This window comes from Mesoplodon bidens (genome assembly GCF_964165515.1).
Source record: "Mesoplodon bidens genome assembly, chromosome: 3".
Lineage (NCBI taxonomy): Eukaryota > Metazoa > Chordata > Mammalia > Artiodactyla > Ziphiidae > Mesoplodon > Mesoplodon bidens.
In genome coordinates this window covers 134,113,305-134,135,377 of record NC_138178.1, presented here as the reverse complement: position 1 = coordinate 134,135,377, position 22,073 = coordinate 134,113,305, and the positions used below count along the sequence as shown (strand labels likewise).

Below are 22,073 nucleotides of genomic sequence, written 5' to 3'. Positions count from 1 at the left end.
CTTGCCGCCTCCCAGCCGCTTGATCCTCAGGAAATAGCCGGTTCCCTGGCAGGAGGCGGGCCTGTGCCGTTTTCCTTTTAACGTTATTGTCTGCTAGGTTTTATTATGTTGTGGTTTATTCCCACAGCTTTCCCTTCAGCTGCAAATTAGAGTGCTTATGGATGAATGTTTGTTTATATATGTCATGTTGCTGTCCTTTCAGGTCCAAATATGTGCATCTGAGGCAGGAGGCTGTGTTTGTTTTTTAAACTAAGTGGAACTGCCAAACACCCTCTGCCTAGATCATGGAAAGTTGCCCTATTAGGAGTTTACAGAAGAAAAATCTGTGCCAGTTATAGCAGGTATTGAGAAAGCAGGAGGGAGGGAGGGACAGAGACAGAGACTGAGACAGAGACAGAAAACCTGAATAATCCTCTGGCAATTCTGAGTGTGACACAAGATTCTCTTCTTTCTTAGCAGTTCTGTGCCTCGTTCCTGATAATTTTAGGGTCTGCTATGTCTCTTGCTATGAGAATTAGCATCAGCAGCTTTCAAAATGACTTACCAGTTAACCCCTCCAGAAATCTTAAGACATTATTCTTTTCTTCTCCAAATTTCCCATCTCTAAGCCTTCTAATTCTCCTTCAAATTTCCATCTGTAAAGTTAATACAATCCAATAAGAAAATAATGTGCTCTTGAGACATTGACATGCTCAGAGCCATTTTATCCTGCCCTAAAGCCTGGAAAGTTTGAATTTTCCTTAGGATAAAAAAGTAAGAAATAATAGAATAATTCACTGTACTGTAACAATTAAATCCAGCAATTTAACATTACGCATTGGTAAATATAATGCTCACAACGACCCAAAGTCTCCCATGTGCTGACAGACAAAAACAAAGTTATAAATCTAAACCTCCTATTCTGAACCACATTCCTAAATGTAAATAAGCAACCAAGCATGCTGCTACATATCTTTACAGAAGCAATTACAAACAAGCCTTATCAGTCGCTAAGTCACCAACACACACAATGCTTATCTGCTATGCCCTCTACTGGATAGAGTACACAAGACAAGTCGCATTATTTCCAATTAATTTTTGGCATCATCCCTCTGCATCTGCTTTAAGAATGCAAGGCGTGAAATTTATAGTAGCAGGTTTAATATTCCATCCAGCCAAAATTATTTTGCTACGAGGACTTACCTTTGGTGGAATATTTTGGGTTGGCCTTTTTTTTTTTTAATACATAGATTGCTTCTCCCCTCGTGCAACCCACTGTCCCAACTCTCAAGCTGTCACCAAACTCTGTACGTGGCAGGAATAATTTCATGCTGAGCAAAATGTGTTTAATTTCACATCCTGTAAGAATAATTACTTAGCATAATACCACTTAAAATGTATTTCTATCTGCAAATGCTAATGAAGCTGCAAAAACCTGAATCATCTTTGGAAAGAATTAGGGAATTAAGGGTGCTTTGCCTTCACTCCCTCTTCTCCTGGAGAAGGACTGCCTGAAAAGAGAAACCCAGACCACAGGAATAATCCAAGGCGAGAGATCCTGCTGTCTTCAAACTGGGTGTGAGTCCAGTGGCTTTTCGGGGAAGTTAATCCCACAGACCTCTCCTGAGCCTCCCCCAAGATGCTGCAACAGAGCCTCAGGCTCCCTGGAGATGCCCAGTCCTCACCCAGGTCCCACTGGAGAGCCACTAGGAGGGGACTCAGGCCCAGGGCCAGTGAGGACCACCTACCTGAATGGCAGGGCTGTGGCCTTTGGCCTTAAGGATCTTGTCTCTTTGATCATTGGTGCGCCCAAGTAGTAAAGACCACTGTGCTAGCTATTGCTCATCTTGAGGCTTAAAGCTTTCAATAAAGAACGACAAGGACTAAGAGAGAAAAGAAGTGCTTTGCCTTAAAAAAAATTATTTAAACCGCTTTATTTGTAAATCATCTTAGAATTATAGAAAAGTTGCAAAAATAACTCAGAGAGTTCCTGTATACCCTTCCCCCGATTTCACCTAATTTAATAGCTTACGTGACTACAGTACAGTGATCAAAACCAAGAAACTGACATTAGTGCAACATTATTAACTATTAACTACACGGCAGACTTGGATTCGGATTCACTAGTGTTTCCACTAATATTTCTTCCGTTCTAGAATCTAATCCGGGATCCCTTTATTGCATTTAGTTGTCACAACTCCTCAGTCCCCTTCAATCTGTGTCACACTCTTTGTCTTTCCTTGTCATTCACAGCTTTGACACTTTTGAAGAGTACTGGTCAGGTATTTTGCAGAGTGTCCCTTAATTTGGGTGTGGGTGCTATTTTCTTGTGACCACATTGAGGTTATACATTTTTGGCAAGAATGTTACAGAAGTGCTGATTCCTTCTCATTGCTTTGTGGAAGAGGGGCCTGTTCTCTTCCAGCAACGGAGTGAAGCAACAGCATGTGCTGAGGGCCTGAGGGAGCCATTGCACCTCTTAGAACCTGAGTGGTGGGTCCCAGAGAGTCAGGCACTGAGCCTGAGAGCACTCAGCATGCTTTTCTTACCTGTCTCTTCCCTTCTCCGTTACCATGGTGGCAATGGAGAAGTGAGAAGGTTTCTTCTCTGTAGGCAGGTAGCACTAGTATTTTCTTAATCCGGTGCCGCTGAGATCCGCAGAAGGACAAGGTGTAGCCAAGCAAAGCAGAGTATTATGGATGCTGAGGGGAGAAGAGGTGTGGGGAGAGGAGGACCAAGATGGAAGTGTGGGGAAAGGAACTGCTTTGTGATCCAGTGCAGCCATTTGTGGATTCAGCAGGGCTCTCTGTGACCTAGGGGTGAGATGAGGACGTCTCCGTGGGTGGGAACCGTGTTAATTTGTGTTGAGGCAGTGGTGGTAGACAGTTCTCAATCAGCGTTTGTAACACTGAGCCAGCAGGTTTGATTTCCTCAGTGGGGTTAAATGTAGTGGTGGTACAAAAGGATCCTCAGGTAGATTTTATTTTATTTTATTTTATTTTTTATTGTTTTGCGGTACACAGGCCTCTCACTGTTGTGGCCTCTCCCGTTGCGGAGCACAGGCTCTGGACATGCAGGCTCAGCGGCCATGGCTCACGGGCCCAGCCGCTCCGCGGCATGTGGGATCATCCCGGACCGGGGCACGAACCCGTGTCCCCTGCATCGGCAGGTGGACTCTCAACCACTATGCCACCAGGGAAGCCCCTCGGGTAGATTTTAAATGCTTGCATTTTGGTTTTCTCCTTCTCTAGATTGGAAGTTCCCTAGGGAACAGGCCCTAGTCTGTCTGGTTCCCCTCCCCCTCTGAAAACCTAGTACCCGGGGCCTGGAACACTGTAGAGCTCAAAAACTGTTTATGATTAAATGAATTTTTTAAAATGAGTTTTAAAAAATTGAGTGGATGAGATACTCATTTACAAAACACACTGACGGGCACTCCACTCATTCCTTATTGCAAGTCTGTGGCCCCGCCCCCAGCATGGTTTTGGAAGCCCAGTGGTGGCTGTGAGTTCAGGGCTCCAAGCTTTCCAACCCATATCTGTCCTCAAAGTGCCTGGCGAAGCTGTGTTGGGAGGAGGCTGTTCTTTGAGAGATCCTGGGAATCTACAACGGAATCTACACTCTTTGGGGGAAAGTGGAATCAGATCAAATGTGTAGATGGCAAAATCTCAGTTTGGAAAGAGGCAAATAGTAGCAATGTTGGAGCTCCCTGCCTAGTGGACCATGGCTTGGGGAAGCCAGTAAAGAAGGGAAGACAGTGATGGTAATGGAGTTGCGTGGAATGGATTTTACTCGTGTGTGTGTGTGTGTGTGTGCACACGCGCATGCACGCGCATGCTTGGGAAGGACTAGGATTCTGCTGTTTCAGGGACACAATGACCCCGCCAGGCACATGTCCCTCTGTGTGTGTGTGTGTGTGTGTGTGTGTGTACTACTTCACGCAGGCAACAAGATCTCGAGAGGTGTCACCTCTCCATGGGAGGTGACAGTGAGTTCCTGCAGGAGACTGCACACTGCTGGGGGAGCTTTCAGCTGAGATGAAGGTGTTTGTTAAAGTATTTCTTTAATCCAGCGGCACTATAATAAAAAAGATAAAAGATCTATCTTACAAAATTTCAAGCAGGTCACATGTTTCACATGACAATTATAAGCACAATTATTAAGAAATCTTATGGAATTGATTTAAAATAAAGTTCTAGTTTTGTTTGATTCTTGCACAGGCTCCCACATTTATCTTGTACAAATTAGCTCATAGCATTCAACAGGTTTAGGCTCTGTAGATCAACTATTTAATTGTTCACAAGGGGACATGTGAAAGGAGAAAAGTATTGTCAGATAAACGCATGCAGCATGGCTTGTGTGGTCACATCAGAAGGAGTCTTTGTCGCATGAATGACACTAAATTTATTTGCCTCCCAAAGATGAAAGCCAAACTACTTCCAGCTCTGCCAGTAAATGCAGGAATGAAGCCATTCAATGGATATTAAATGGAATTAGTTGTTATAACAATAATTGTTATTATTGTTGTTATACATTTTTACAAATCATACTTATGACTTCAGAGCCAAATTTGGAAGAAATCATTATCATCTAAACACTGAATTGGTAAGGCTCATAATTAGGAAAACAGATATTTAGTTCTTCACAGAGGCCTCTGACCTTCTGGACACTGTCAAAAAATTTTAATAGAGTGGCTGAACCAAACAGAACAATCATGAACACTGGCTCTATGTGGTTTTGGTTTCTGGAGGAAAAGTCTAATTCCCAACTCAATGAACATTCCAGTGGAGCTGGGACATATTTCCTTCTGCAAAACATAGAAATACTATTATGTTCTGAACCCTGCATAGGAGGGGGAAGGAGTATATAAACTAGAGCGACATTTTTCAAATGGAGCTTTCAGTAGCTGATTCAGCTGGAATGTAATTTATGCTAATAAGTTCCTGGATTTCAAAGTGACTTTTTCTTATCACACTAAAACCTTTAATTTGGATATATATTCCTAAGTCCAGAATGGGTAGGAAAATTCTCTATCAAAAGCCAGGGATACAACTGGCCCTGTGTAGAAAGGAAGAAAAAAAAGAAATTATATTCCAGAGGTTTGGAGGAGGGCAAGAAAGAAGTTCAGTGTATGGCTTTTAAACAATTTCCTACGACATAGTTCTTGATTTCACACACCTTTTACAGCTAGAAAAGTTTATCATAATTTTTTAAATAAATTTATTTATGTATTTGTCTATTTATTTTTGGCTGTGTTGGGTCTTCACTGCTGTGCGCAGGCTTTCTCTAGTTGCAGCAAGCAGGGGCTACTCTTTGTTGCAGTGAGCGGGCGTCTCATTGCAGTGGCTTGTCTTTGTTGCGGAGCACGGGCTCTAGGTTCGTGGGCTTCAGTAGTTGTGGCATGTGTGCTCAGTAGTTGTGGCTCATGGCTCTAGAGCACAGGCTTAGTAGTTGTGGTGCACGGGCTTAGTTGCTCCGCAGCATATGGGATCCTCCTGGACCAGGGCTCGAACCCGTGTCCCTTGCATTGGCAGGCGGATTCTCAACCACTGAGCCACCAGGGAATCCCCCTATCATAATTGTAACATGACTGCATAATTTGGGTCAATGTGACACAGAATTGATAGTAGAATGTAACTGGTTTCATTTAACTGTGATGGAAGAGGGGAAAGTATACCAGATTGAGCTAAGAACCTTGTTTCTAGTCCCTAACTAGATTAGTTGTGCTAGTTATACTAGATGATCCCTTAGCCAACCTTTTTGGCATTTTCAATAAATTTGGATAAATTCTCCTAGGCCAGCGGCTTTCACATTTATTCTTTACTGTGATCCACAGTAAGAAGTACATTTTATATTATGACCTTGTTCACATACATTTATAGATTTATATGTAAGCGTTGTTATCTATCTATATATCTTTCATAGTATGATATATGTGCTGTACATAAACCACACACACATATATGTGAAATGAAACAAAATTTCGTGAAACAGTAGCTACCCTTGTTACCTCTGATGCATTGTATTTTTTATTCTATTTCATTATGAAAAAGCTGGTCAATTTCCACTTAATTGATGTTATGACCCGGCCTTACTATCACTGTAACTAGGCACAGTCCTGCACGTTGGGGAGCTGCCTCCAGATGAATGCAGGTTACTGCACAGGTTAATGGTTAACACTCTGATCGCTGAAAGAGAAATATAAAAACTGTGTGGATACCAGTCCACATATTGAAGGAATGTGCTCTAATTTTAGTGAAAAATTATGACACACTAAATAGAAACAACCACTAAGTACAAGTACTCTCTATCAGTGAACTTACCCATTTTAAACTCTGCATAATTGAACTTTGGTTTTTCATTCTTCTATAAGCAAATCTATTTTTGAAACTTCCTCTCACCTGGTAGATTGGCTTTGAAGTCTTCAAGCAAAGGAACCTAGAGTTTTGATAAATGAATCATCTTCTATTTATAAACAACCCCTTTTAAAGCTTCTGTGGCTTTTGCTAGAGTATTTTAAAAGAGCCCTTCATTTTTTTAAATATTAACTTTTAAAATCACTGTTAATAATAAAACAATTTTAGGGAATTTTCTGGTGGTCCAGTGGTTAGGATATCCGTGCTTCCACTGCAGGGGGCCCGGGTTTGATCCCTGGTCAGGGAGCTAAAGTCCCACAAACTGCATGGTGCAGGCAAAAAAAATTTTTTTTTAATAAATAAAACAATTATATGTTTTCCTTCCACTTTCAAAACCCATTTTGGGGGAAGATACTGTAACAAGATTCTAGTCCTTGCATCTTTTACCCTGTCCTCAAATCCTCTGTGGCAGTTTTTGAGAAGTCTTGGCATGCCAGGTATTACAGGGATTTCTTGTGTCTCAGATGGTACTCAAGGATGTGCGGTAATAAGTGATTCATTTAGGTTCCATCACACTATAATCCAAGGAAGAGAAAATTGGGTCTGACTTCACAAGCATTGTTCCCTTTGTGGCTTTAATCACACATACTTTTGCATATAAGTGACAACCACAGGTATTAAGGGTATTTCCAATGGTTCAACCATTAGGGAATATCTTATTTATATGAGAGAAATCTCCGAAGATTTTCTCTAAAAGGTTATATTATAAAATAACTCCTCAGAGAGCATTTCTTTTTTTTTAAATATTTATTTATTTACTTTTTATTTTTGGCTGCGTTGGGTCTTAGTTGCAACGCAGCTAAGTACGTGGGATCTTCGTTGCGGCGTGTGGGCTCTTCATTGTGGCACGGGTTTCTCTCTCGTTGTGGTGCACGGGCTTTTCTCTAGTTGTGGCACATGGGCTTCTCTCTAGCTGTGGCTCATGTGCTCAGTAGTTGAGGCTTAAGGGCTTAGTTGCCCTGTGGCATGTGGGATCTTAGTTCCCCGACCAGGGATCAAACCTGCATCCCGTGCATTGGAAGGCAGATTCTTAACCACTGGACCACCAGGGAAGTCCCCAGATAACATTTCTAAAATAGAAGATGGTTATGGTTTGTTTGCATATTTTAAAAAACAGGATGTAATCTTCATTTATTAGTTTATAATATATAATGAATTTACCAATATAAAAATTATAATTCACCTATGTTACCCCCCATACTACCTGTACAGATTTATAACAGATTCTAAACAATTAACATTCTGAATGGGTTAAAACTTCAATTGGGCTTATTTCTATTTATCTTTTATTAGACATTTATTTAACATTAACCTCATCTAATGGCAATTATGTACAAAAAGACTTGCAACTACTTAGGTGCTCTGTGAAGTTGGATCACGTGGATGGGAACATGGTCCAATTATTTGCCTTTGTATTCGATCTATATCTTGAAACTTTCTCAAACTTATCAACTTTTTAAAATCATCACAATATCTGTGCTATTGAAAATTAACCCTCACCAATAACACTTGGGATCGGTGGAAAAGATCCAGATAACTCTATTTACAGGGCAATAATTTCAGGCTCTATGTTTACAGTTTTGTAACCTCTACCTGTCTCTCCCATCTTTTTCTTTTTGCAATATGACATAAGCTAATCTTTCCAGGATATACAAATATATGTTACATTGTTGAAGAGCAATCAGATTTTTTTTTTCAGAAAAATCCCTTCCTCAAGATATATTCCTACTAGTTTACCTTCCGATATCCAGGTAAGCATATCGTGCTATTCCTGAGGCTTGTTTTATACCGTCCACGCTGATCCAAATCAAACAGACCTTTAGAGGGTACTGACAATGACGTCTTCATTGAATATGATCGCGGCTAAAGCTTTAGCTCCCTGTTTGCTCTGTAATGCTGTGCCAAGATCTTGGCCTTTAGATGTTTCCAGAATCCCTGGAAACATTACTTATTTGTTTGTGAGTATAAGCCTTAGAATGGGTTTGCATTCACAGCAAAATATGAGGATGAACAAAGCAGTGTGAATCTCTTACTGAGTTTGAGTTTTTTCTTTACTGAACCATAGGACTTGGAGCCAGTTAGAAGAACAGAATTTTAAGTAATACTCTACATTGGTGCTTTTACAAAATATACCAGAGTTAAAACAGAGTAAAAGGATTTGCTGTAATAGGATCCACTTTAAAAAAAAAATCTTTGGTGTTAACTTTTTGTCCTGAATATTAAAAGTATTAACATTTCTAAATTCTGAGGGATATTGGTAGGAACTATGAAAAAGGACTCACACTGTTTAACTTTCAAAATATAAATTAAAAATCTACTCTTCATATCCTAATCTGATGACTTAAAGAAATCAGCAGGGTATCATACAATAATCCTAACACTCAAAATGGCTTTATTTAAGTATAATAAAGGCTAAACATCATGGTTCTGTCATTAGAAAGGACTACGAATATAGGCAGAAATAACATTTCACAATTTCTATTAGAAGACTTCAAAATAGGACACTAGTCATTGATTCACTTCTATTTTGGCTGCATTTTGAGTCATAGAACAAAAGCATTAAAAAAAAAAAAAAAGGATCCTTTGAAAAAACAAAGAGAAGAGGAAAGTCAATAGCAAGAAGCAAGCATACCTCCATCAGCAGGAACAGGGCTGGGGAGGTTTGTTAGGGAACATGGAAGCCACAATCTCCCTCTCCACTCTGGTGTGTGCCAGCCTCGGTGCTGGGCAGGAGGGCACCACAGCATGTGGAGAGGCAGACAGTTTTGCTGGCTCCCACTTGCTCCTCAGGCCAAAGTCCAGGCAGAACTTGGCCTTGCAGGGTTCCTGTCATCCTGCCAACCCACGGCACTCCAGGGACACTGCTAGGAGAATGCCAGCCAAAACCTGCAGAAGTCACCTCCTTCACATCCTCTTCCATGTCGGGGGTTAGACTAAAGGATACCCCTTCTGTCAGATTTTATGGTGTTTGTGTACCAGCCAAGGAGAAGTAAGAGAAAGACAAAGAAAGCAACTTGTTTAACCTCACACAGTAGAAAGGAAAGAATTCTTCAAAGTAGTTGATCTGGGAATGAAGCCCAACATCCCAAAATCTCAGCTCAGTTTGCTCTTTTTTCATTCACTGCTGGTTTTTGGAAATTTAAATGATTAGGATCCTGTCTACTGTGGGCCATCATATCATTGCTTTCTCAAACAGAGAGTGGTCCAAAGCCACTGATGCACAAATACAGAATAATCTACGTACCATCAGACAACAGTCAATATGCAAAGCATATTCAGGCATATATGTAGTACCACATTATAGACACATTTAAAATGCAGATATTTTCAAAAAGAGGCCCTCACTTTCCATTCTTAAGGCCATAAATAGGAAATATTACTCCAACACCAGATGTGTATATAGATGCTGAGGTGAATATTTACATATTATTCCATATACAATATGTAGATGTTCAAAACCAATATGATCATCTCACATACGCATGCAATCTCTTTTCTGAAATAATAAAGACAATGCATTTCCAGGGAACGCATATATGAATTTTATTGTACTTTTTTTAAAGAAAAGTGGAAATCATAATCTTATATAATTCTCTCAAATGGATCCACTTAGACAATTTATCAATGCTTCCTTAAATTTTTACACCACACCGCACTCCAACAGGTTTTTGTTTTAAGGTAAACCAGGTTTTTGGCTCTTCCCTGTGGAGAAGTTACTTTCAAGTCAGTGAAAGTTCTTGGCCCATGATTAAAAGTCTTTGCCAATTAGTACTCAACAACTTCAATTCATTTTTTTCTGGTTCAAGATGAGTAGGAGCCTAATAAGGCTGTGATAAAAGGGCAAAAGGCACTGAGAGCCAAAAGCGGATTAATGAGCTCCTCCATTTATTTGTCTTCCTAACAGCTGAACTGTTACAACTATTGACACTCTTCAAAAGGTTCCGCTCTGAACCCCGTCCAGGCACTGCAGGCTCCAATGGACATCTTCAAATCCAGAGAATGGAGGGGCAAGAGCTTCCCCTGTGTGATGCCAAAACCAACAAAGCCCCATGGATCAGGTAATGAAACTTCAGCTTTTCCCCCTTTGAGATTTATTTACTGGCAGCTGACAAGGGGCAAATTCAGCTCGAATTGTGCAGTCAAGGCCCTGTCAAGCTTTTAGAGGCACCCTTGTCTTGAAGCACCTTCATGACTGGCATTTCACTCAAAAGCCCTCGGCACTGGTCCTTAACAGCTTATGACATCACAAAGGACACTCCAGACAGATGCCTACATGGCATCCTGCAGCATTTTAAAAGAGAATTAGTGGTTTTAATTATGGTCGTAGTATGAAAGGGAACCATGCAAGCTCCACAGGAGACCTTTGATCAGACCCTTTTGCTAGTACAATGCCACGGAACTGTGACTATTCCTGGTAAGGGGCCTTTTCTTGCTGAATGACTCACCAGTGATCTTTGAATGCAGACAAGCTTCTAGCCCTCCCTCTTCATTAGTGAGCATTTCTATACAGGGGCCTATATAGTTCTTGGAGTCTAGGAGCTATACAATTGGGGGGAAAAGAATCCCTACAGATTCAGGCCTCTACTTAGGAAGTGCTGAAGGACTCTGAGTGACTTTATTCATTAAAACAGGTTGCTATTAATTAACTGTCATAATAAAATAAAGAACTATTATTTGCATTTCTTACTATGTTCTCTTTAGTAATATGTATAAAAGATGCTTGTAACAGAAATGAATTTATTGAACCACTTCCCCACACCCCCCAAGTCCCTGCCCTTTTTTTTTTTTTTGGCATTTTGGCAGCAGGACTAATTATTGGGCCCAGATTTATGAGTCCAAATGGAAGTAAAACATGAATATAAAATTAATTAAGGAAAGACAAAATCCTTTTTACTTGCCAATCAGTTTAAGCAACTGAAAAAAAAGCAGACAACAACTAGCTTAATTTTTTAGTGATTTCAGAGAATGATCTAAGACAATAAAACCCCAACCTTTTCAAAATACCATTTGGTTGGTATTTCGTTTGAAGTGTGAGATTATGTAACAACCACAGCTACTCAAAAAAAAAAACAAAAAAAACGAAACAACAGTATTCTAACTTGAAGCATAACAAGATTCATTCGTAAAAAAAAAAATGATTTCACTTCTCGGAAACAAAGAATGTCTTTGGTATGGTATTAATGTTTTAAGGATTTAATTTCAATACCAATCCCAATAAGCAGGGCCCCTTAAGATTCATGGTCAATATTTTAAGTATATGAAAACAGTTCATTCTCTTCTAGAATCTAATCAAGCAACTCATTTGGTGAAAGACTGTGGAAGTAGGAAGATTTTTCAAAATATTCTCGCTGAAATGCTAATTCAGTAACATGGGCTAAATAGAATTTGCATAAATAGCACATCTCAGTCTCTAACCGCCCCCCGCCCCGAAACAGTACGGCTGCACCATGTACTTGTATCTGGGAGATGACTTAGGCTTCCATTTTTTTATGCTGTTTCTTTTCTTGGATGAAAAACTTTTAGATTTTGGAAGCCAAACGCCAAGCAGGTTTTTCACAGTTTGCTGTCTCAGCCATTTTTCATATTTCTCAGACTTTGCAGTTCTTTTCTTAGGTGTTTTAGAGCAACTGAAATATCGGCCAGCTGTGGATCATTCTGGGCCTTCTGAGTGTAGAGATGGAAGTGTCTGATGGTTTCAGATAACAAGAGTTCAGGGTCTGCACCTCTTTCCCGAAGGCGCAGCATCCGTTCACAGGCGATGGCATAGTTCTTATGCCAGTTCACTGGATGTTCCTTTCGTAAATACACAATCTCCTTATAAAGCTGGAAGACAGCAAAAATGTTGGTATTCCATTGTTATCCCTTGACTTTTTTCAAAAAAAACCCTGAAAACACAGAGAAATTAACACAAGAAAAAAACATCCAAGCAGCCTACAGTAAAAATCTAATTGTTGCTAGGCCATGCAGAAAATGCAAGGATGTTACTATAATTATTACAGTAACAGGAGGCAAATGTGCCTCATCTAAAACTGCTTCTGGGGTTTTTTGGATGTTGCAGAGGGAACCTAAGACACACTGTGTCAGGACAAAATGCTCTTCCTCCAGAAAGACGTTCTGAGAAAGGGATTTAGTTCTAATTCATGGAAAGCTATTTACTCAACAGGCAGAAAGGCTGAAACTCTAAATTTAGCTATTGGAGAAAAAAATAGCTTTCTTTAGAAAACTGCATGGAAAAAGAACTTAAAGAAATTTAAATTTTGTCCCTCATTCTTACATAAATTTCTCTCTATATTATAAACAACAGCAATAACAATAGCAACAATAAAGCACATCAAACAACTCCAGCATCAAACAGACTGGGCATAATAGAATTTAAGAGACATCCTTAAAGTGAGATATTGAAAATCTTCACAGTGTCCTAAAATTACAATTTTCATAGTTAAAACTTTGCCCACAGGAATTCAGAATTTTGTTTTTCAATATCAGAGATAGTATTAATTGGATAGAGTTAGAATCTTTAATATTGAGTTTTCCAGAGGAAAAACATCAAAATTTAACAAATAAACCAAAAAGTAGATGTAAACCTACAAAACAGAATATTATACTTGCTTATTTGGGAATTTCACAGGCTTCTTGGGGATTATCAAATTGGAGTCAGATCCACAGGCACTTGAGTTAAACAGTAGCCTCCATGAGAGCACAGGACAAGCAATGATGCTTTCTCCAGGGACAAGGGCTTTCTGAATTAGAACTATACTCATTACATCATCCAGTTGAAAGGGACCCAATTATATTATCTATTTCCCCAACCCCTACTCCAGAGCAGACAAATGCCTACCTAATCTATTTCAAAACAACATCCCCATGAAAAAGTCCCCAGTCCATATTTGATATGTCCTTTTGATATTTAATAACCCTCAGTCCTCACGCTGCCTTTTAAAGCTATTTTCCCCTTAGTTCTCTTCGCTCCATAAAATAGGAGAGTCACCTCGCACTTTCATAGACATCAAAGCATTAAGTCAGCCTCCTACCCGTTTATTTTCTTAGTAAAATATTCAAAGCTTCTCCACCTTTCCTCATAGTTTTTTGGGTTTTTTTCCCCTGTCCGTTGCTCCTCTTCCCAAGCCTCCCTCTGATGAGGGACATGTGTAAAATGCACGGCAGGCTGCCCGGAACAAAGTAGGCGCGCAGGAACTGCTCAGGTTCTTTTCTTTCCCAAGTTTTCAAAATCCTGATAAGGTTCTGGAGTGCAAGACAGACGCTAACACTTCATTTCCCGATGGCTCAGGAGACTAAGAGGCACCTCATGACCTCCCTGCTTCAGTCTTCAGACATCAGAACAACTACGCTACCCTTTTCTAGAACATCGACTCATTCTGGATGGCCCATTAGGCCACATGTGCTGTATCTTAAGAAGCTAAGAGTCATTTCTCATCATGTGGAATTACATTTCCCCCTCTAGGCGTGTATCACTGTGACATTAGTGTTAGGGGAACGTATTCTGTCTTGGGGGGAGATCTTCAATGTATCAGATGTTTTCCTAAAGATAACAAAGATCATTCTTGCTCTTCCACTATACCTGAACTTAATGTTCTGTATAAGCTATTGAGCAGGATAATGTAAATAATAACAAAAATATCTTTTATAGCTAACAAGAATGTTCTTGAAAAACCTGTACTAGGGGCTGATTTGTGTTGACCCATGGAGTTTTTGGCTTCATTTTTCTTGCAAATATTGTTACACATCTGGAGACATATGTGAAGGAGATACCTATAGCTGCTACAGACTTGTGTTCACTGAACAGAGTAATGCTTACAGGCCCAAAGGGACAATAAATCCATGAATTAGCTTCAGTGGTGGCCTAACAACTGACCATGGAACAGATCACTGATGAGAATATAAAATATTAGTAAGTCTCAGATTTCTCCCAACTAAATACTACTTGTTTTTCACAGAATTATACAGGGTATTAGAGATGAACTGGATATGACCAGGATATAAGAGAGAATCTATAAAGTTTACAGTCCACTTTTTTTTTTTTAAGAAAAAATAGAGGTCTGGAAAGGTTAACTGGCTCACAGTTGACAGTGAATGGTGGAGCAGGCCTTGAACCTGGACCTCCTGACTGCCAGACAGAACTCCAGCATGCCGCTTCCTATAACTAGTCCCTGGCTCTCCTTGAGTGGGCACCTAGGAGGTTTCCACCTTTGTCCCTGTGGTTCCGTCCTTATGGACTGTCCGCCCTCCCCCACTTTCTCGCTACCCTGCCCCACATCTGCCTGGCCAGTTCCTTCTGATCTTTCAAGATGACACTGCGGTGACATCTCCCCTAGAAGCCTTCCCTCCCTTCCTCACCACCCCCTCCCCAGAAGGCTGTACTCATATGCTGCTCTCTGCTCCCACCGCACCTCTGCAAACCTCTCCTAACTCTCACGACTGAATTAGCTGAGGACCTCATCTTCCATCTCTCTCTCTAGCTTGTGCCTCTTTGACAGCAGGGAATATTCCTGATTGTCTCCATCACAGTATTTGGTACAGACTGGGTGCTCCATAAATGCTCTGTGAGTGAATGAATAAATGAATAAACAATGGACCAATGAGCACAAAATTGAGGAGTAAAATCTGTCATACTAATTGGACACCATGCAATTTTGACTCAGCACCAAACAAGTGCCCTGGCTGAGTAGATCTACAGCAGCCCAGAGACAGCAGAAATACCTCCTCACTTGCTTAGACATACAGCTCCTGGGCTCTGTTCTTATTGGCCTTCGCCAGAATGTCTATTTCCTACAGAGCAGGCTCCAAGACTATCTCTGAAGGTGATGAAGAGCTCAGTGCTATAAATCACAGAAAAGCAGGGACTTGTTAACATAGTGCTACAGCAAAGCAAGCCTCTGCTCTGTACTCCCTTTGCCATCACAGAGGACCAGCTAAGCAAGAGTCTCAGTGTGGCTGGATGTGAAGGCTGTTTGGTTTCCTGGGGCCACATCAGAAGACAGAGCCACTCTCCATGGCCCTTTACCTCTCTCATAAAATCCCAACCAGGGCTTCCCTGGTGGTGCAGTGGTTAAGAATCCGCTTGCCAATGCAGGGGACACGGGTTCAAGCCCTGGTTCAGGAAGATCCCACATGCCCCGGAGCAACTAAGCCATGTATCACAATTACTAAGCCTGCGCTCTAGAGCCCGCGAGCCACAACTACTGAGCCCGAGTGCCACAGCTACTGAAGCCCACACGCCTTAGAGCCCATGCTCCACAACAAGAGAAGCCACCACAATGAGAAGCCTGTGCACTGCAACAAAGAGTAGCCCCCGCTCGCCGCAACTAGAGAAAGCCTGTGCACAGCAACGAAGACCCAACGCAGCCAAAAAGAAAGAAATAAAAATTAATTAATTAATTTTAAAAAAAAAGAAATCCCAACCAGCCACAGCCTGATCATTTCAAGTGTAGCCGGGTCATGATTTTGCATAGAGGGCAACCCATCAGAACTTGTTTCTTTTTTTAAATAAAGCCATCATATTAGTTTCCTATTGCTGTTGTAACTAATCACCACAAATGTAGTGGCTTAAAACAATATAAATGTATTATCGAATACTTCTAGGGGTCAAAAGTCATAAAAATCAAGGTTTTTGTAAAATCAGCAGGGCTGTGTTCCTTCTGGAGGCTCAGGAATCTATTTCCTTGCCCTTTCCAGCTTCCAGAGGCTGCCTGCACTCCCTAACGTGTGGCCCCTTCCTCCATCTTCCAGGCCACATGTGTGGCAATCTTTTAAGTCTTTCTCTCTGACCTCTGCTTGCAACGCCACATCTCCTTCTCTGACTCTGACCTTCCTGCCTCCTTCTTCTAAGGACCCTTGTGATTACGCTGGGCCCACCCGGATAATCCAGGATAATCTCCCCACCGCAAGATCCTTAATCACATCTGCAAAGTGCCCTTTGCCATGTAAGGCCATATATTCATAGGTTCTGAAGATTAGGACATGAACCTCTTTCATTATTTTGCGGACCACAGCCATTTACTTTAGATATTATTTGTGATACACATGACTATTTTTCCATTTATACTGCTTTATAATGCCAAATAAAGCTGGAAACAAAAAAGTAAAAACTCTACTGTGATACACCCTTTCTCCATCCCCAACAGCCACCACCCTCCCACCAAATAAATTTATATATGTAAAAGTATAACATACGTTATACGCGTGAGTGTAGAGTTGAGCTTTCACATTTGAAGGCAAACTTGCGGTTTCTGCCAGGTTGAAGATGAAGAACGGTGTTTTCATCCTGGGAGTGGGAGGGTGTTCATGTCAATTTTACATTCAAAGCTAAATCTGTCAGGCTTTTCCATTGATAAGGAACATGCAAAACCATTTATTGTATTCTTTTCACTTCTCTCATATTAATAGTTTACTCTGGGGCTTCCCTGGTGGCGCAGTGGTAGAGAGTCCGCCTGCCGATGCAGGGGACACAGGTTCGTGCCCCGGTCCAGGAGGACCTCACGTGCCGCGGAGCGGCTGGGCCTGTGAGCCATGGCCGCTGAGCCTGCGCGTCCGGAGCCTGTGCTCCGCAACGGGAGAGGCCACAACAGCGAGAGGCCCATGTACCACAAAAAAAAAAAGTTTACTCTGAACCAACAGTAATCCTCCCCCCGCCATCCCAAGACACTGCATTCACACCTACTGCCAAATCTTAGAAAAAAGCTTATGTTCATCATCCCTATTGTACATCATCTTCCCTCCAGATGTACATTTCATTATGCAAGAGCAGCTAGGAGGCGGAGACTTGCTGAGTTTGTCAGCATATCCCTGAAGCTACCCATCGCGACGGTTCATGCCATGTGTGACCAGTTCTTCAAAGATGGCTGGACTCTTTGACCACACGAACTCATCCAAATTGTATTCAGCACACCAATTAAATCAATAGCCTGAATAATGACCTGCTTTCTTCTTTTATGTGATTTCTCCCCCAGCTTTCCCGCATTCAATCACAGTGAGGAATTGTGGAGACATTCGGTGTATCTTTGATTAGTTCTTCAAAGCAAGTATTTGTTCCTATAACTGGGCTGATAACTTGAAATATGCAATTTGCTGACTTTTTCAAAAACACTACTGCAAAAACTGTATCTTTTTTTGTAATTGTTATTTTGTCAAGAACCATTTCTTAGCAATTTTTTTTAAAGATTTTTTTGATGTGGACCACTTTCAAAGTCTTTATTGCATCTGTCACAACGTTGCCCCTGCTTTATGCTTTGGCCCTTTGGCCACGAGGCATGCGGGATCCCAGCTCCCCAACCAGGGATTGAACCCGCACCCCCCGCACCGGAAGGCAAAGTCCCAACCACTGGACCGCCAGGGAAGTCCCTCTTGACAGTTTTTTAAAAAACCTCTTTAAATGTTATGTAAGCCCTTTACACCCTAACTCAATTCTTGGTGCAAAGCACAGTCCCTGGCCCAGAGTGGGCATCAACACATTTTTACTGGAGGAAGCACTTCATACTTGGTACCCCTGTCTGCATCACTTAGGACTTTTACATTAATATTTAGGCCAAAGTCTGTTAGTGTTAGATGTTTTGAATATTTTAAAAGAATGACAGGAACCCAGAGAGTCAAGAGCATCACCATGAAGTATTTGTTCCACACAGGAACAACAGGAAAGTACAGTATCTAGCACATGAATAGTCAGATCTCTTTGAACATGTCTGTCTGCTCCATTAGACTGAGCTCCTTGAGAGTAGGAACTGTGTCATATTCATATGTGTAGCTTCCATGCCTAGCACAGTGCCTGGTCTCTAGGAAGTTTTCAATAAGTGCTTAAATAATTAACTAGCACATTACACATGGAGACAGGGTTGTAATTATCAACTTCTCCTCAATCAATTACACTCACTTTGGTTTAGTTGAGATAGGAGAGCATAGGAATTAGGAATGTTCCAGAGTCAGACAGATGTAAGTTTTGGACTCTATTGGTAGAACTATGTGGCCTTGGACAAGTAACCTCTCTACCTCCAGTTTGTTCTTTTGTAAAACGGGGATAATAATAACTTCTTCACAGGTTATTGTGAGGATGAAATGAGATTATGCATGGTTAATGATTAGTACAATGCCTCAAACAAAATAATTGCTCATAAGTATTATTTTTATGATCCCCACGCACCACTACTCCCCAGGTGAAAAGCGCCAGAGGCTCTTCTGCTGCATTACAAACAGACTGCAAACACACACGTGTACATTATTTACCTGGCTTGCCACATCTCTTCATTGGCCACAGATTCCCAGGAAGATGGAGCAAACCTGCAGTTACAAGAAAACAGTAACATGTTTCTGCTACTACCTTTACTGCTGTGGACATGTAATTCTTGTTTTATAATCTTACAAGGCAAATAAAATAGGCTGCATCCTGAAGTACTGATAGAGACCAAAATAACAAACTTATTCTCCTAGAAAAATTTGATCATTAGGAATTTGAGGTTTTGGTGAATGTATTCTTAATCTGCATAATGAGCCCCGGTGCCTCACGGGGGCAAACTAAAGATTAGTGGGAAGAGGCTGGAGGCATTTGGGGAGCCAGCTGTTCCTAAGAACTGTCAGGTGGGCGATGGGGCAGGGGTGAGGCCTGGGTCACTCTATGGACACAGCTAAGAGCCACTGAGCTGTAAAGAGAGGGGACTCCCGGCTTGGATAAATCATTGCTGGAGCTAGGATGCTGCTCCAGAAACAGTGGCTGAACCATTTGCTGATTTTTTTTTCACTTTATTAAAGTTTCTTTTATTATGTATCTATTTTGACAGAATGGAGATAATGAGTGATGCCATGTACCTGTACTGTTGTCAGCTGTTTGGAGAACAGGTGATTTTCTAACTTTTCCTCACAATGGTCACAGAGTACTTTTTTTTGGCCGCACCGTGCAGCTTGTGGGATCTTAGTTCTCCGACCAGGGACTGAACCTGGGCCACGGCAGTGAAAGCGCTGAGTCCTAACCACTTGACTGCCAGGGAATTCCCGTCACAGAGCACTCTGATGTAGAACTACTTATCCAGCTCTCACTGGTGCAGAGCAATGTGGTCTACTTGCTCATATTGACTCAAAAAACTTTGGCACCATTTGTTCATATGATCTTGACTGTTGTTCTTAAATTATAAGTAATAATTATCTAATCTTTGAATAATTCATAATTTAAAAAATAGGCAATGGAGACACCTATCTTCAGATGGTGACTCATCTTCCATATGGGAGAGAGTCAAGTCTAGGGAGAAATGCTTCCAGGAAGACTAATCATGCCCAAAACGACAGACCAAGGCTGATGACAAACAACTGAAGAAAAAGTTACTCAAGTCCCAGTCTTCCCTACAGAGAAGTGATCTGCCATTCTTGAAGGAAAAAAAATATGAGTTTATGCAGGTGGAAACTATCATGGGCAACAGAGTGAGTGCCTTTTAAAGCTCTGTTGCAGTTAATAAACCTCTTCCACTTTTAGGGTCTAAGCTACAGGATGGTGGACCGTGTAGCATTACAACAGCTGGAGGTGGACGGTGGCACATGTTTAACTACTGTGGTGCCCAATCTACCACCACCGCCCTTCCTCCATCTCCAAGCCTGAGGACAAGAAATATATGTTCTCTTTCTCTATTACAATACTCTGTGGGCAGCAAATAACAATATTAACTACTAATAAAAAAACACAAAATACATCAAATAATAAAAAGGCATCTCAAAATTTAGTAAGTTTTTTAGGCACACAAAATGGCTATACACTGACGAAAAACATAACTGCTCTCCATACCTTCCATAGTCTTCAGTCCAGTTATAGATGTTTCTCGTAAGTTTAATCCACTCCTCAGGGTTGAATACAATCTCCGAAGAAACTAATTTGTCACAAGAACCCCATGGCCAAAGTGAATAGTTCTTTTTCCAGGTTGGGTCGCCTTCATGAATTCCTATGCAAACAAATGTTTCTTTTCTATTGAAAACAGAAAAATATGCATTTTTAACTTAAAGTTCTAAATGTTTAAGTATAGCTCATGAAGGGTCATTTCTGACTCTTTAAACCTTGGTTACCAATAAACCATTTGTGAACACTCTGGTTTATTTAAATCTCTCCCAAATAGATTGTTTTAAATTTACATTGAGGGACTTCCCTGGTGGTGCAGTGGTTGGGAATCCACCTGCCAATGTAGGGAACACAGGTTCGATCCTTAGTCCGGGAAGATCCCACATGCCGCGGAGCAACTAAGCCCATGTGCCACCACTACTGAGCCTGCACTCTAGAGCCCGTGAGCCATAACTACCGAGCTCGCATGCCACAACTACTGAAGCCCACGCACCTAGAGCACATGCTCTGCAACAAGAGAAGCCACCGCAATGAGAAGCCTGTGCACCACAACGAAGAGTAGCCTCTGCTCGCCGCAACTAGAGAAAAGCCCGTGCACAGCAACAAAGACCCAATGCAGCCAAAAATAAATAAATTTACATTGATATTAGTGTAAAAAATGCTGTTTGGGAGGTTGAGGCGAAGCACACAGACATAAATGATAAAACTACCTGTTTGGGACATTGTAAGAAATCACGTGGGGATAAGCACTATTACAAGGAATGTTTCTGTGGTTCTGTCTCATGTGTAAATATACATATTATTTGATACCTTTAAAATTTTATAGGTGGAAATAGTAGTAGTAGTACTACTACTACTACTACTAATCTCTCCTTCCTCAAATTTCCATTGCATTTTATTTTTAATCTCTTTTAACATTATTTTATTGAACTTATCTTCATTTATAAATCTTTCTGAGAAGCCCAGAAGCATCCTGAGGATAGGCTCTCTATCTCTGAATTAATTCAAAATCCCACATAGCATGATGCATAGCTAATACACAATATTTGCTGAATAAAATTAATTAGATTTGACTATTAGCATCTTCAAATCCTGCAAAAATTCGTAATAGAAGTGGTTTAAATAAGCTTGGCTCAAAAGTATCATAATTGACTGGTTCTATTCCAATTTTTGGTGTATACCTTAACAGCTATTACCAAGTAGAAAAAAAAAAGGAGCATATTAGGAGCAATTACTTGAAAGTAAAAACTTCATGAACTTTGAAACAAGACAACTTCTGGCTTAGATTCTGGATTTTTTCCACTATGTATTACCCCTATGATTTGGGGGAAATTACTTAATTACCTGTGTCTGGTCTCCTCATCAGTGAAATAGGTATGAACTACCTTTCACAGCTGTTTAAGATTAAGTGAGATATCTGACATAAAGTAAAACATAATAGAGTTCTGGTTCTAGGGAAGATGGAGTCATCATATTCTATTCTGTCTCTCTCACTGCACACAACTATAATTTCTGAACAGAAGACCTGGAACAACTATCTGAAGACTCTGAAAAGTAAATGGTGGAAAGAAGATTGAAGGAAGAAAGCAGAATTCTAAGTGCCACCAAATCTGCAGTGAGTTTATCCCTTTTCCCCTTCCAGGATTACCTGGCCTGGACTCAAAGGAAGCCTGAAACCCCAAAGTACATACCAAGTAAGGACAGAAAGAACTCCAAGAAAAGCCCAGCCCCCTCCCTTTTTCCTAGCCCAAAGGGCAGGAAAAGGAACTTGTACGGACTGGGGAGAGCAGAGGAAATCCCCAGGATGTTTTCCCTTCTTTCCTTCCCTGGGCACCAGGCAATACTGTGCCAGC

The 22,073-nt window shown here is 41.0% G+C and overlaps 1 protein-coding gene and 1 long non-coding RNA gene across 3 annotated transcripts in view; one reads left to right on the top strand and one right to left on the bottom strand.

Annotated features, from left to right (window-relative positions):
• The first annotated feature begins 10,359 nt into the window (after positions 1 to 10,359).
• LOC308614163 lies at positions 10,360 to 20,159 on the top strand. The gene is made up of 3 exons (XR_014015361.1): positions 10,360 to 10,453; positions 18,560 to 18,741; positions 19,181 to 20,159. It is a non-coding gene; the product is annotated as an uncharacterized lncRNA (long non-coding RNA).
• Positions 10,447 to 22,073, bottom strand: part of TMEM260 (transmembrane protein 260) — a 60,250-nt gene continuing 48,623 nt past the window's right edge. For both annotated transcript variants that reach the window (XM_081228349.1, XM_081228350.1), the window contains 4 exons: positions 20,173 to 20,349; positions 18,630 to 18,683; positions 16,587 to 16,677; positions 10,447 to 12,218 (listed from right to left, as the gene is read on the bottom strand). In XM_081228349.1, coding sequence (XP_081084475.1) covers positions 11,964 to 12,218; positions 16,587 to 16,677; positions 18,630 to 18,683; positions 20,173 to 20,349 — 577 coding nt within the window. In that variant the 3' untranslated portion in view covers positions 10,447 to 11,963. The remainder of the gene's footprint in view (positions 12,219 to 16,586; positions 16,678 to 18,629; positions 18,684 to 20,172; positions 20,350 to 22,073) is intronic.